We start from the raw sequence: 13,887 nt of genomic DNA on the forward strand, positions 1-13,887 counted from the left end.
CTATCAGTAACACGTAGGTACATGTAGGATTTTCCGTTGTTAGTTGTCCTGTACATACGAAAGTAGTCTTCCAGCTCCTGTCAAGCGCTCATTTTCGGACACAAAATACATACTGTGTGACAAAATGCATTATGAGTAATGCCTTGAATTTTGTCCAGAGAAAGACATACTACAGTTACATTTTGTCCACAGAAGCATAAATACGTTACTGTCTTTGGTGCCCCGAAATCAACAGGAATGTTTCATTTTGTACACAGAACTGATATTAGCACCTAGCATATCATGTTCAGAAGGTTGAATGTATCTGCTTTCGTGAATGAAAAAGGGCATTTCATCCACAAAATGCATTTTGTCAAAGAAACAAGTTCATTGCGTGCAGGAAATGCACTTTGTGAGTGAAAGAAATGCATTTAGTAGAGGGGCGCAGTACCTTCCAATAACCAGGAGGTGGAGAGCCAACTTTGATTTTGGTAATCCCAATTGACTTTGGCACATATAGGAAAATATAATTTTCAAAATAACATGAGTCTTATGCAATTTACCCAAGTAATACAAGCTCTTTAGGTGACACACAAAGAATCAATTCCCATCAACATAGTGTCAGAACACATATACTCAGTGACCAAACAATTAAGCAGAACAGACTGAGTGGTGAAAATGAAATCTGCATGAGATTGTCTAGTGTGTTCTTGGTATGAATGTGGCCATAATCATACAAGAAAAAAACTGAATCCATGCCTGAATGCTTGAAACACAAAAGAACTTTATTGAAACAGGAGTGGACAGGGAGCTGGGGGAGGCACTCAGGTGTGGGGCGTCACTGCACTTGCTGAGTACAGCCTGCCTACAGGTCCCTGTGTAGAAAAATAGAGGTTTTCAGTTAACATGGCATTCACTAGAGTTCAAGGACGACTACACTAATATTCAATATACCCCAGCTTTATCCATGCAAATCACCAAGACAAGCTTAAGCTACAGAATGGTAACAGAGATGGAACAGGACAAGGATTCACTATTGTGAACAGCATATCTTTACCTCAACCACTTTGACCAACTGGACCAGGTCAATTTGTTCATTGGTCTGTTGACATCCTCTAGAACACGGAGTGACTCCACAGGCTGGGGGATCTCAAGTCCACTCTGCTCGGCATCCTCCCGTAAAGGCTCAACTGCGAGAAAGCATGGATTTGCCAAGTCATGCATCTGAGCCTGAGGAACTGAGAGATGATCTACTAGTAGGATTTATGTCGATGGAATTTACCTCTGGATCGCTTTTTTCGTATCAGGCGCATGAAACGGTTGAAAATCTTTTTGAATGGGTTGACTGCTTTATGCTGTGGTGGTGTATTGCAGCTACTAGCTGGCAGTGCCTTTGGAGTGAAGCCCTAGGGTATTAGTTTAATATGCATCAGTTAAGCAAACCAATTCCATACATCCATCCATGCATCCATCCATCTTTTGTTACTGTAATTTTAAAGGAAGGGTAAGTACCAGTGACCTCAGCAGACCAGCTAATCATCCACATCCCACCAGTTTGCAAGTGGACCAACCTTTGTGAAGAACTTGTGGCGACGGACATTCGATAGTGACGGGCGATCCCGTGGGTCGATTCTAAATATCTTGCCCATCAGTTTCCCAGCTTCAATAGAGAGATTCTGCGGTAGAATAAATTTGGCTTCCTTTATATTCTTGAGCATCTCCCAGTAATCGTCAGCGTAGAATGCGATTTCCCCAACCAGAAGCTGGTACCTGTAGTAAGAAAGGCAGCAAAGGTGTTTGAGGTCTTTCACATTTGACATAAAAATGCTGTGCTTCCAAAAGAGCAATTCCTTTCAGCTGTGTGCCAGTATTCATTTTTCTTTTCTCTTTCAAGAAGAAAAAAAAAACATATTTATGTATGTTAGACACGTGTCTTCTTAAAATGTTAGACAGATTTTATTAGCCATGCTGATCTTTGGCCGGGAGGGGGGTTGACAGGGTATACGTACATGACACAGCCCAGTGCCCAGACGTCCGCTTCCGTTCCATGGCCCTCTCGTTTCCACACTTCTGGAGCCATGTAGACGGGAGTACCACACACTTCTCTACAACACACACAAATGGAAAACGTTAAGCGCACATGTGCTTTAGCTTGCTGTATAAACAAATTTGAAAGCTTAGCCAGGAATTCTGCAAAAAACACCTACTTCTCCCTCGGCTTCAGCTTGACCGCCAGTCCGAAATCCCCAATTTTCAGTTCCATTTGGTCATTGATAAATAAATTTTCTGAAAGACAAACAAATTTGCATTAAGGATAGACTCAAATACTTTGCCAAACTGCAGACTTTACCAAATTGATAAATTAACACTACACAGAAATCCAGACGACCTACACTCGCAATGCCATGTGAAATGCCAGCATTATTATACAGAAAATTGAGTAAAGCGTGAGTGCATGTACACATACCCAACTTGATGTCCCTGTGGACGTAACCTTGCCGGTGGATGTATGTTAACCCTGAAATCAGCTGGTTAATGTAGTATCGCACTTCGGGCTCAGTCAAAGTCCCCCGAGCTTTTAAAATGTCACCGAGTGTCTGGGCAGGGAGAAACAGGGGCAGCCTGATCTATCACAAAGTCTTTGCCTTAGTAAGACGTCTACAAAAGTCAGGGACTCACCTGCCCACTGCACAACTCCATGAAAATATACATGAATTTGTCATCTTCGAAAGAGTGGGAGAACCCCACCACATTCTTGTGCCGCAGTGTTTTTAAAATCTGTACTTCTTCACAGACCTGAGTGAAATGTCAAACACACCATCTCATAAAGTAAAAGGGAAATGCAGATAAACTGAAAAGAGGGATGACATCAAGCACAATCCATACCACATACCTCCTCCACTCCCCAGGAATATAGCCGGATGACCTTAACAGCATAGGTGTCGCCAGTTTCAAGATCGGTCATCTTATAGCATTTGCCACAAGCGCCCTAAAAAACATGTCCTCAATATGTTAACAATAAAGAACATTTCTGACTGACCCTGTTCAAGCATCTCCTCTCTGCAGAAAAATATCAACTGCGATCACTTTCTACAACATTGTGGTGCACACCTGTCCCAAAAGCTCATCCCTGCCGTAGGACCTTAATGTCTTGGGATCTACCAGAATCTCAGGCACTTCCGATGCCATCTGAGCGCGGGAAGGTTCACTGACAGACATGATTTCACCAGAAGAGAAGCGCGATCCGTAACTAACCCGTGGAATACTCGAAATGGGTAGTGAGCGCTCGCGTTCTAAATTACGTGTACACTGGCGTCATCAGTCTTAGAACGCGGCCAAGGCAGCCACGCGATTCGAACTTGTTAGATGGATTACGTCACCACATTGAAAATTACATGGACGGAAAAAGAAGTGAACTTGCTAAGACAATGCAACTAAACACGGATAAAAACTTTTATTACAATCAACTTTATTGAAGAAAAAAAATGTGTACACCAAACATTCAGTTTCGGTAATGCAGTAACACATGCTCGGGAGTAAAGCCTTAGAGCAGAGGCCAGGCGGACCGCGGTCCGGGTCCGTACCCAGAAGCTGTCCCATACGGAGCTGGACCGATAGTCAAAACAAAAGGTTATGATTTAGAACCTGACTGGGCGCTTTTATTTTGTCGGCGCAGCTTTTATAGTCTTTTCGGTAGCGGTTTAGCACTAGAACCGCCGTTTCCCACGCCAACGAACGTTAACTGCCAAGCAAGACGCAACTCGCCGTATGCAGCCCTGTCTTTGCGCTAATGTGCCATTAGTGTTAATAGCACCAGCGAAGCTACTGATGTTCCTTGTTCCTAACAGAGTGGCTTTTCTGTCCTGAAATCGTAAAGCTTTCAAACACAGCATGTTTTATATAACATGTTGTTTATTGGTGATTTCATGCTCGTCGAAGTTTCCGCTTTTTAACAACTGTATAAAGTAATGTTATTTATTATATAAATCAACTCAGGTGAAACAAATGTACGTTTCCAGGGTCGCCGAACCTCGTGTATCTGGCGTGAGACTCACGCTTTCAGACTCACGCAGGAAATCTTACCGCAAATCTATATTATTTCATTGAACCAAAAATGTTATACGTCAAAAATGTAATTACACGATTAGATACCTGAAAAAGTCAGGTATCGGTTACATGCAATGTTTATACAACTAATAGGCTACTAAAATATACCACATTAAATAGTTAGACATTTTGATCTTCTGAACCTTTGCTTCAAGAATTTTCTCTAACTGGATATCTTTACATTTTAGTTGAATACCCCTGCCAAAGGCAGTTGGCTTAATACAATTTTAGTTTTTCTTTTTTTTCTTAGAATAGTAAACGGAAGATCGTACACGCTCTTGCTGCAAGGTGCTGCAGCCTAACGCATCGAAACAAACTATATTACACTAAAGACCGCACTATTCTGCGCGGTCGTGCTGTTAATATAGGCTATTGTACATTCTAAGCAATTGCCCAGGAAACAAAAAAAAACTGACCTTTTGTATGAAAGCAAACGTCCAACAACCGCTTTCTTTACTTCCGTCCCTCTTCCCTCTCTTTATTCCCTTTTCGTTTTTGAAATCCCGACTTGTGTCGGACACTGTTCACGTGTAGCATATATCTAGCCAGATAGCTAACGTACTTAATAAGTAGGTAAAGTCTAAGCTGCTCCAACATTCGGGCTTGCTGAAGTAGGTTGATATCTTGTCTTCCTGAAGAAAGACGCCGAATCTAGCCTAAGCCGATTTTCACCACGCAGGAGGGCTACATTGAGATCAGTCCCACTTTCAGCTGTTTACATTTATTTACATCCATGCACATTGTTGTAACGGAATGTAAAGTGCGGCACCTGACAGACAGGTGAAATGCGCACCAGAAACGATAGGTAAAAACTCATTTTATACACGTGGATAGGACAAGGTTACCTAAACTACGCTCCTTTGGAAACCATATATAAATTATCTCCATGGTATATATATGGGAATGATCTCAGTGTAGGAGACCCTCTTACGTGGTGAAAATCGGTTTAGTCCAGATTCGGGGCCTTTCTTCAGGAAGACAAGATATGAACCTAGTTCATTAAGCCCGAATGTTGCAGCAGCAAACTTAACGGCTTAGACATTACTTATACAGTACGATATGCTTGTTAGCTAGCGGGCTAGATATTTGCCACACGTGAACAATGTCCGCCCCAATTCGGGATTTCAAAAACGAAAAGGGAATAAAGAGAAGGAAGAAGGGCGGAAGTAAATAAAGCGGTTGTTGGCCGTTTACTTAAAATTCTTGAATCAAAGGTTCAGAAGATCAAAATGTCTAACTATTTAATGTGGTATATTTTAGTAGCCTATTAGTTGTATAAACATTGCATGTAACCGATACCTGACTTTTTCAGGTATCTAATCGTGTAATTACATTTTTGACGTATAACATTTTTGGTTCAATGAAATAATATAGATTTGCGGTAAGATTTCCTGCGTGAGTCTGAAAGCGTGAGTCTCACGCCAGATACACGAGGTTCGGCGACCCTGGAAACGTACATTTGTTTCACCTGAGTTGATTTATATAATAAATAACATTACTTTATACAGTTGTTAAAAAGCGGAAACTTCGACGAGCATGAAATCACCAATAAACAACATGTTATATAAAACATGCTGTGTTTGAAAGCTTTACGATTTCAGGACAGAAAAGCCACTCTGTTAGGAACAAGGAACATCAGTAGCTTCGCTGGTGCTATTAACACTAATGGCACATTAGCGCAAAGACAGGGCTGCATACGGCGAGTTGCGTCTTGCTTGGCAGTTAACGTTCGTTGGCGTGGGAAACGGCGGTTCTAGTGCTAAACCGCTACCGAAAAGACTATAAAAGCTGCGCCGACAAAATAAAAGCGCCCAGTCAGGTTCTAAATCATAACCTTTTGTTTTGACTATCGGTCCAGCTCCGTATGGGACAGCTTCTGGGTACGGACCCGGACCGCGGTCCGCCTGGCCTCTGCTCTAAGGCTTTACTCCCGAGCATGTGTTACTGCATTACCGAAACTGAATGTTTGGTGTACACATTTTTTTTCTTCAATAAAGTTGATTGTAATAAAAGTTTTTATCCGTGTTTAGTTGCATTGTCTTAGCAAGTTCACTTCTTTTTCCGTCCATGTAATTTTCAATGTGGTGACGTAATCCATCTAACAAGTTCGAATCGCGTGGCTGCCTTGGCCGCGTTCTAAGACTGATGACGCCAGTGTACACGTAATTTAGAACGCGAGCGCTCACTACCCATTTCGAGTATTCCACGGGTTAGTTACGGATCGCGCTTCTCTTCTGGTGAAATCATGTCTGTCAGTGAACCTTCCCGCGCTCAGATGGCATCGGAAGTGCCTGAGATTCTGGTAGATCCCAAGACATTAAGGTCCTACGGCAGGGATGAGCTTTTGGGACAGGTGTGCACCACAATGTTGTAGAAAGTGATCGCAGTTGATATTTTTCTGCAGAGAGGAGATGCTTGAACAGGGTCAGTCAGAAATGTTCTTTATTGTTAACATATTGAGGACATGTTTTTTAGGGCGCTTGTGGCAAATGCTATAAGATGACCGATCTTGAAACTGGCGACACCTATGCTGTTAAGGTCATCCGGCTATATTCCTGGGGAGTGGAGGAGGTATGTGGTATGGATTGTGCTTGATGTCATCCCTCTTTTCAGTTTATCTGCATTTCCCTTTTACTTTATGAGATGGTGTGTTTGACATTTCACTCAGGTCTGTGAAGAAGTACAGATTTTAAAAACACTGCGGCACAAGAATGTGGTGGGGTTCTCCCACTCTTTCGAAGATGACAAATTCATGTATATTTTCATGGAGTTGTGCAGTGGGCAGGTGAGTCCCTGACTTTTGTAGACGTCTTACTAAGGCAAAGACTTTGTGATAGATCAGGCTGCCCCTGTTTCTCCCTGCCCAGACACTCGGTGACATTTTAAAAGCTCGGGGGACTTTGACTGAGCCCGAAGTGCGATACTACATTAACCAGCTGATTTCAGGGTTAACATACATCCACCGGCAAGGTTACGTCCACAGGGACATCAAGTTGGGTATGTGTACATGCACTCACGCTTTACTCAATTTTCTGTATAATAATGCTGGCATTTCACATGGCATTGCGAGTGTAGGTCGTCTGGATTTCTGTGTAGTGTTAATTTATCAATTTGGTAAAGTCTGCAGTTTGGCAAAGTATTTGAGTCTATCCTTAATGCAAATTTGTTTGTCTTTCAGAAAATTTATTTATCAATGACCAAATGGAACTGAAAATTGGGGATTTCGGACTGGCGGTCAAGCTGAAGCCGAGGGAGAAGTAGGTGTTTTTTGCAGAATTCCTGGCTAAGCTTTCAAATTTGTTTATACAGCAAGCTAAAGCACATGTGCGCTTAACGTTTTCCATTTGTGTGTGTTGTAGAGAAGTGTGTGGTACTCCCGTCTACATGGCTCCAGAAGTGTGGAAACGAGAGGGCCATGGAACGGAAGCGGACGTCTGGGCACTGGGCTGTGTCATGTACGTATACCCTGTCAACCCCCCTCCCGGCCAAAGATCAGCATGGCTAATAAAATCTGTCTAACATTTTAAGAAGACACGTGTCTAACATACATAAATATGTTTTTTTTTTCTTCTTGAAAGAGAAAAGAAAAATGAATACTGGCACACAGCTGAAAGGAATTGCTCTTTTGGAAGCACAGCATTTTTATGTCAAATGTGAAAGACCTCAAACACCTTTGCTGCCTTTCTTACTACAGGTACCAGCTTCTGGTTGGGGAAATCGCATTCTACGCTGACGATTACTGGGAGATGCTCAAGAATATAAAGGAAGCCAAATTTATTCTACCGCAGAATCTCTCTATTGAAGCTGGGAAACTGATGGGCAAGATATTTAGAATCGACCCACGGGATCGCCCGTCACTATTGAATGTCCGTCGCCACAAGTTCTTCACAAAGGTTGGTCCACTTGCAAACTGGTGGGATGTGGATGATTAGCTGGTCTGCTGAGGTCACTGGTACTTACCCTTCCTTTAAAATTACAGTAACAAAAGATGGATGGATGCATGGATGGATGTATGGAATTGGTTTGCTTAACTGATGCATATTAAACTAATACCCTAGGGCTTCACTCCAAAGGCACTGCCAGCTAGTAGCTGCAATACACCACCACAGCATAAAGCAGTCAACCCATTCAAAAAGATTTTCAACCGTTTCATGCGCCTGATACGAAAAAAGCGATCCAGAGGTAAATTCCATCGACATAAATCCTACTAGTAGATCATCTCTCAGTTCCTCAGGCTCAGATGCATGACTTGGCAAATCCATGCTTTCTCGCAGTTGAGCCTTTACGGGAGGATGCCGAGCAGAGTGGACTTGAGATCCCCCAGCCTGTGGAGTCACTCCGTGTTCTAGAGGATGTCAACAGACCAATGAACAAATTGACCTGGTCCAGTTGGTCAAAGTGGTTGAGGTAAAGATATGCTGTTCACAATAGTGAATCCTTGTCCTGTTCCATCTCTGTTACCATTCTGTAGCTTAAGCTTGTCTTGGTGATTTGCATGGATAAAGCTGGGGTATATTGAATATTAGTGTAGTCGTCCTTGAACTCTAGTGAATGCCATGTTAACTGAAAACCTCTATTTTTCTACACAGGGACCTGTAGGCAGGCTGTACTCAGCAAGTGCAGTGACGCCCCACACCTGAGTGCCTCCCCCAGCTCCCTGTCCACTCCTGTTTCAATAAAGTTCTTTTGTGTTTCAAGCATTCAGGCATGGATTCAGTTTTTTTCTTGTATGATTATGGCCACATTCATACCAAGAACACACTAGACAATCTCATGCAGATTTCATTTTCACCACTCAGTCTGTTCTGCTTAATTGTTTGGTCACTGAGTATATGTGTTCTGACACTATGTTGATGGGAATTGATTCTTTGTGTGTCACCTAAAGAGCTTGTATTACTTGGGTAAATTGCATAAGACTCATGTTATTTTGAAAATTATATTTTCCTATATGTGCCAAAGTCAATTGGGATTACCAAAATCAAAGTTGGCTCTCCACCTCCTGGTTATTGGAAGGTACTGCGCCCCTCTACTAAATGCATTTCTTTCACTCACAAAGTGCATTTCCTGCACGCAATGAACTTGTTTCTTTGACAAAATGCATTTTGTGGATGAAATGCCCTTTTTCATTCACGAAAGCAGATACATTCAACCTTCTGAACATGATATGCTAGGTGCTAATATCAGTTCTGTGTACAAAATGAAACATTCCTGTTGATTTCGGGGCACCAAAGACAGTAACGTATTTATGCTTCTGTGGACAAAATGTAACTGTAGTATGTCTTTCTCTGGACAAAATTCAAGGCATTACTCATAATGCATTTTGTCACACAGTATGTATTTTGTGTCCGAAAATGAGCGCTTGACAGGAGCTGGAAGACTACTTTCGTATGTACAGGACAACTAACAACGGAAAATCCTACATGTACCTACGTGTTACTGATAGTTGTCCTTTACTTATGTTGTAGAAATTATTTTGGGCTGGGTCATGAGGAAAAGATTCGAGGTTGAAGAGGGGCATTTTATAGCAGACCACCTTGCCACAGAATGCACCCCCTGTCTATCTCTGGCTCGGAGAATACTACAGTACATGCACCAAACTTGCGCCAGTTACTGAGATTTATTTGTGCTGAAGAAATGATTTTGGGCTGGGCCAAATGGAAAAGTTTCTGGGTGGGGTGGGGCTTTTACACCAGGCCCCTGTCTAACTCTGGCTGTGAAAATCCTACATGCACCAAACCTGTGCCTTATTTATGTTGTATAAATTATTTTGGGCTGGAAAGTAAAGAAAGAATGATGGGTGGGTGGGGGGTTGCAGTTTTAACTCTTATTGGGACTGTAAGATGTAAAGTAATGAATGAATATTCATTCATTCATGCGACTGTAAGATAATGAATATCTAAAAATAGAAAAAATACAGAATTTCATAAACTTTCTCAATGACTTTGTTTTTAATCAATAAGAAATAAAATAACAAGAATAACATATAAATAAATAAATAAATAAATATGACATTCAATAACAATAAAAGTAATCGCAACAACAATCTAACAAATAGAAATTATGTTATAGTAATTAGGAAGTCCACATTTTAAAATATTGTCATTGAGCAATCAGTTGGAAGGACAACATGGAGGGAAGGGAACAGATAGTCTGCTTGGCATGCTGTTCGTGTTTGAGTTTATCAGTGATTAGCTATTAACCTTTCACCGCATAGTAATGGTGCATTCCAATCAGATGTTGGCCTTGATGCGTACTGGCTCGTGATTGGTTGGCTATTTTGAGGTAACTTTGTTTTTACTCAGATGACACCCTTAGCGATCGGTCTTACTCTCTTGATAGACTAACGTGGTGTCTACAATGTCTAATAAAAGCTGCCCCGAACCATAGTAACCAGTTCACTCTACAGGCAAAGTTTATTCATTTACTCCTTCACAGCCAGTTAAAATAAGAACAATTAGATAAACAGGAACATATGCTGAGCATATGAAGTTCTTTGTACGGAGTGCTGAGACACTGTGGGAGGCCATTCGCTAATCATCTCTCTCAGACAAGCTCAGCGCAGTCAGTCTGATATTAGACTCGCTAGTCTCTCATATTACACAATTCTTAAGTTTTCTGAAATACTGGATCTTCTAACCACACTCAAAATACAGTTTAACTGTTCTTTCTTAAACTTTCTTAAAGAACGTAAAATGTAGCTTTACTGCTTACATTTACATTTCCAGCAAACATTTTAATTGATGCAAATGAGAGTAAATGGTGAATCAGTTTATTTGCTATCTAGCCACATTAAATGCATTTGCTGCCCAACCGTTCATCAGTATGTGACCACTGCCATCTGGCTTTAAAGAGTAAGTCTACTGTAATACTATCATTACAGTAGTATTATTAGTATTATCAGCTTATTGTGAAAATGAGATGCGGGAAAAATGTCTCAAATGCAGATCAGTTACGGTGATCGGGAGCTTACTAATGAAAATGAGAAGACCAAAGGGTTTGAACAAGAGATGGTGGTGGGGCTGTGATGGACCCCTCCTGATGTTACATTTATACATGAATATGCACTGCATCTCATTATTATACAGTTTGTTACATTTATACATGAACATGCACTGCATCACATTATTGTGCAGTTTGTTACATTTATACATGAACATGCACTGCATCACATTATTGTGCAGTTTGTTACATTTATACATGAACATGCACTGCATCACATTATTATACAGTTTGTTACATTTATACATGAACATGCACTGCATCACATTATTATACAGTTTGTTACATTTAAACATTTATACATGAACATGCACTGCATCATATACAGTTTGTTACATTTATACATGAACATGCACTACATCACATTATGCAGTTTGTTACATTTCTGCTTAGCCTTTTCTTTATACAGATGTTAATGCTACTTATTGCAGCCTCTTTAAAAGAAATGAAAAAAAAAAGCTTTAAAAATTGCTATACTGTATATAGGACTGTGCAAAATTCTTAAGCAACAAAAGAAAATTCTTTTTTATTTCATTTATCTGGGCTGTCAGAAAAAAAAACATGATTTAACATAAGAACTAAGGTTGTGCACCATTCAGAACTGATTCGCGAATGGCCCCTGTCACGATCACGGCGTAGCGGTTGCGAGCAGGACGGCGGTAAGCGGCGATCGTGTGGGCAGGCGTGAAAGGAGCAGGCAGACAGGTCGAGATCGGGGTAAACTCGGGGTTTAATTAGGGAATCGGGAGCAGGGAACATCAAACCACACAAGATCCACAACAAACTACAATGACGGACACGGGGAACAGGTAAGATCAGCACTTAAATAGGACGGGACTAATCAAAGTAATTGGACACAGCAGGAGACGATCAGGGAAGCACACGTGGGTAATCAGGGGGCGTGGCACACATGAGGAGCGTATGAGCCGGGCATGACACTTATTTTCTACAAAGCAAGTTCAATGCAAGCATAACCTGCAGAAGCAAGACAAAGCATGGCGGGGAAAACATATTATTGTACTGTACAATTACTTTAAATTTAGGAATAAAAAAATACGACCAAAAATGTTTTAGTTTGCCAAGTAATCAAAATTCAGAGTAAACTAATACATGGTAACACGCATGCAAAAGATCAACGGCAGAACAGGTGCTCTGAACCCAGTCTGGATTAAAACGGAATTAACCATCTCTCTCAACATAATATTGGGATCATTTATTCTCCTCAGAGGCCTCTATAGAACTGTGCATCCATCTCCTCACTCATGTTTAGACAGACGTATCCTAAGGCACCAGGGCAGACCTGTGTTACTGTGACATCTGGTTCCTTCATTGGCTCTGTATATTTTTCTAGAAATAACTAAATGGCTCTTTTGTGGAAATTTCCAGCCAGAGACTTGGTTCTTATATGACGAGAAAATTTTATTTTTACTTAGACTAAGAAGCTATAGAATATCAGCTCTGCATGCGATCTCTCCTTTACTGTTGAAGCACCTCAGTCACCGGTTGACATTTTCACAATGGATGGTCTTCAGATTTGCATGAGTTGAAGTACATAAGGAGTCTAACCGAAATATATAAAGCTATATTCAAACAGGACAAGGAGGCAGCACAGATGACAAGAGACAGCACCAACCAGGGGGAGCCAGTCATCTCCCCAGCAGACCGAGTACACCTCCGCGTGTTAAATCACAGGGGATTCAGGGTGAAATGGCAAGAGGTGCAGGTCAACACACAGGAATGTTTGGATTGGTGGTATGATATGTGGGGAGGTTGGCAGCAAGCTGTTATGAAAGGGCTTTTCTTAGGAGCTGTGATTATTCTGACTCTGATACTAATCTTCTGCTGTGTAGATCCTTTAGTCGTCACCCTAGTGAGCAGAGCTCTGTCTCAACATGTGACAACAGCTGCCATGTCAAAGGTGGTGGGAGGACCGTCTGAAACGATGAGATCCTGGATCCAACACAGAAAAGGAAAAGACATTGCTGACAATGCCCTGCCTGCAAAATTGCAACATGAAGGAACTGCAGGGATTGACTGCCTAATTTCGAATTAGAATTTAGCAATTAATTGTCAACATACCACAGCACATGGTGCACAACTACAAAATGCATTCTCTGTATTTAACCCATATGTGACATAGCAGGGGGCAGCAAATTCAGCGCCCAGGGAGCAGTACTTGGGGGTCAGTATCTCAGTGAGGCTTTGCTGGTCGGGGATTCGAACCTACAGTGTTTCAACTACAAGTGCACTTCCCTAACCATAAAGCCACCACGGCCTAATCCGACAGCTGGAAAGAGTAGAATCATGAAGAAGTGTATGTTATGGATGTTGGACTGCAGCACTATCAGTTAATATTGGGGAAAGCGCCCGGCGTTTCCACGCCAACTCCACACTTTACGAGACACACACTTTATAGTTTTACTTGCAAGGGTACCCACACTCTCTGCAATGCAAACTACAGCAGAATGTGTTACAAAGGGTGGTTCCCCTTGGCTCCTTTATTTATAGTCAGTGGGAGGCGCAAGAGTCACGCAGAATAGGGAGGTGAGAACAAGAAGAGAAAGTTCTGGTTTTGCTAAGGTGGGAATGCTATTATTAATATAATCTAAAGAATGAGGGTAACAAAGTAATGTATATACATATTTACATTCATTGCTGATCATACAGGAGTGATAACAAAATGATTAATAACAGTTTCTTCAGCCTAACAGTTAACCTCCCCATTTATCTATGGGAGTTCATTATACGGCAATCCTCTCCACTACTTTACGACGATCCCACTATAGGTGGGATCTGAATCTG

At 41.5% G+C, this 13,887-nt stretch overlaps 2 protein-coding genes across 3 annotated transcripts; one reads left to right on the plus strand and one right to left on the minus strand.

The window, feature by feature from the left end:
- Positions 1-706: 706 nt before the first annotated feature.
- LOC125722834 (serine/threonine-protein kinase PLK3-like) lies at positions 707-4,640 on the minus strand. 2 transcript variants are annotated; one of them, XM_048999021.1, is made up of 10 exons: positions 4,503-4,640; positions 2,873-2,968; positions 2,659-2,775; positions 2,447-2,576; positions 2,187-2,265; positions 1,989-2,084; positions 1,551-1,749; positions 1,262-1,385; positions 1,037-1,169; positions 707-854 (listed from the first exon to the last, which is right to left on the minus strand). In XM_048999021.1, the coding sequence occupies exons 2-10, from the start codon at positions 2,942-2,944 to the stop codon at positions 845-847; spliced, it is 960 nt and encodes a 319-aa protein (XP_048854978.1). In that variant the 5' UTR covers positions 2,945-2,968; positions 4,503-4,640; the 3' UTR covers positions 707-844. The 2 variants fall into 2 exon arrangements, with proteins under 2 accessions (XP_048854978.1, XP_048854977.1); XM_048999020.1 differs by lacking the exon at positions 4,503-4,640 and adding an exon at positions 3,091-3,833.
- A 1,056-nt stretch (positions 4,641-5,696) lies between these two features.
- LOC125722868 (serine/threonine-protein kinase PLK3-like) lies at positions 5,697-8,784 on the plus strand. The gene is made up of 10 exons (XM_048999073.1): positions 5,697-6,439; positions 6,562-6,657; positions 6,755-6,871; positions 6,954-7,083; positions 7,265-7,343; positions 7,446-7,541; positions 7,781-7,979; positions 8,145-8,268; positions 8,361-8,493; positions 8,676-8,784. The coding sequence occupies exons 1-10, from the start codon at positions 6,332-6,334 to the stop codon at positions 8,683-8,685; spliced, it is 1,092 nt and encodes a 363-aa protein (XP_048855030.1). The 5' UTR covers positions 5,697-6,331; the 3' UTR covers positions 8,686-8,784.
- Positions 8,785-13,887: the final 5,103 nt, after the last annotated feature.

The sequence above is a fragment of the Brienomyrus brachyistius genome, unplaced genomic scaffold (genome assembly GCF_023856365.1).
Source record: "Brienomyrus brachyistius isolate T26 unplaced genomic scaffold, BBRACH_0.4 scaffold43, whole genome shotgun sequence".
Taxonomy (NCBI): domain Eukaryota; kingdom Metazoa; phylum Chordata; class Actinopteri; order Osteoglossiformes; family Mormyridae; genus Brienomyrus; species Brienomyrus brachyistius.

Excerpts from the sequence above, each read along its gene's own strand:
- LOC125722868 (XM_048999073.1), top strand. The coding sequence starts at position 6,332 with ATGTCTGTCAGTGAACCTTCCCGCGCTCAGATGGCATCGGAAGTGCCT. Across the intron at positions 6,872-6,953 it reads TGGAGTTGTGCAGTGGGCAG|ACACTCGGTGACATTTTAAA; the intron begins GTGAGTCCCTGA and ends CTCCCTGCCCAG. Across the intron at positions 7,084-7,264 it reads CCACAGGGACATCAAGTTGG|AAAATTTATTTATCAATGAC; the intron begins GTATGTGTACAT and ends TTTGTCTTTCAG.
- LOC125722834 (XM_048999020.1), bottom strand. The coding sequence starts at position 3,198 with ATGTCTGTCAGTGAACCTTCCCGCGCTCAGATGGCATCGGAAGTGCCT. Across the intron at positions 2,085-2,186 it reads AAGCTGAAGCCGAGGGAGAA|AGAAGTGTGTGGTACTCCCG; the intron begins GTAGGTGTTTTT and ends TGTGTGTTGTAG. Across the intron at positions 1,750-1,988 it reads TGGGCACTGGGCTGTGTCAT|GTACCAGCTTCTGGTTGGGG; the intron begins GTACGTATACCC and ends TTCTTACTACAG.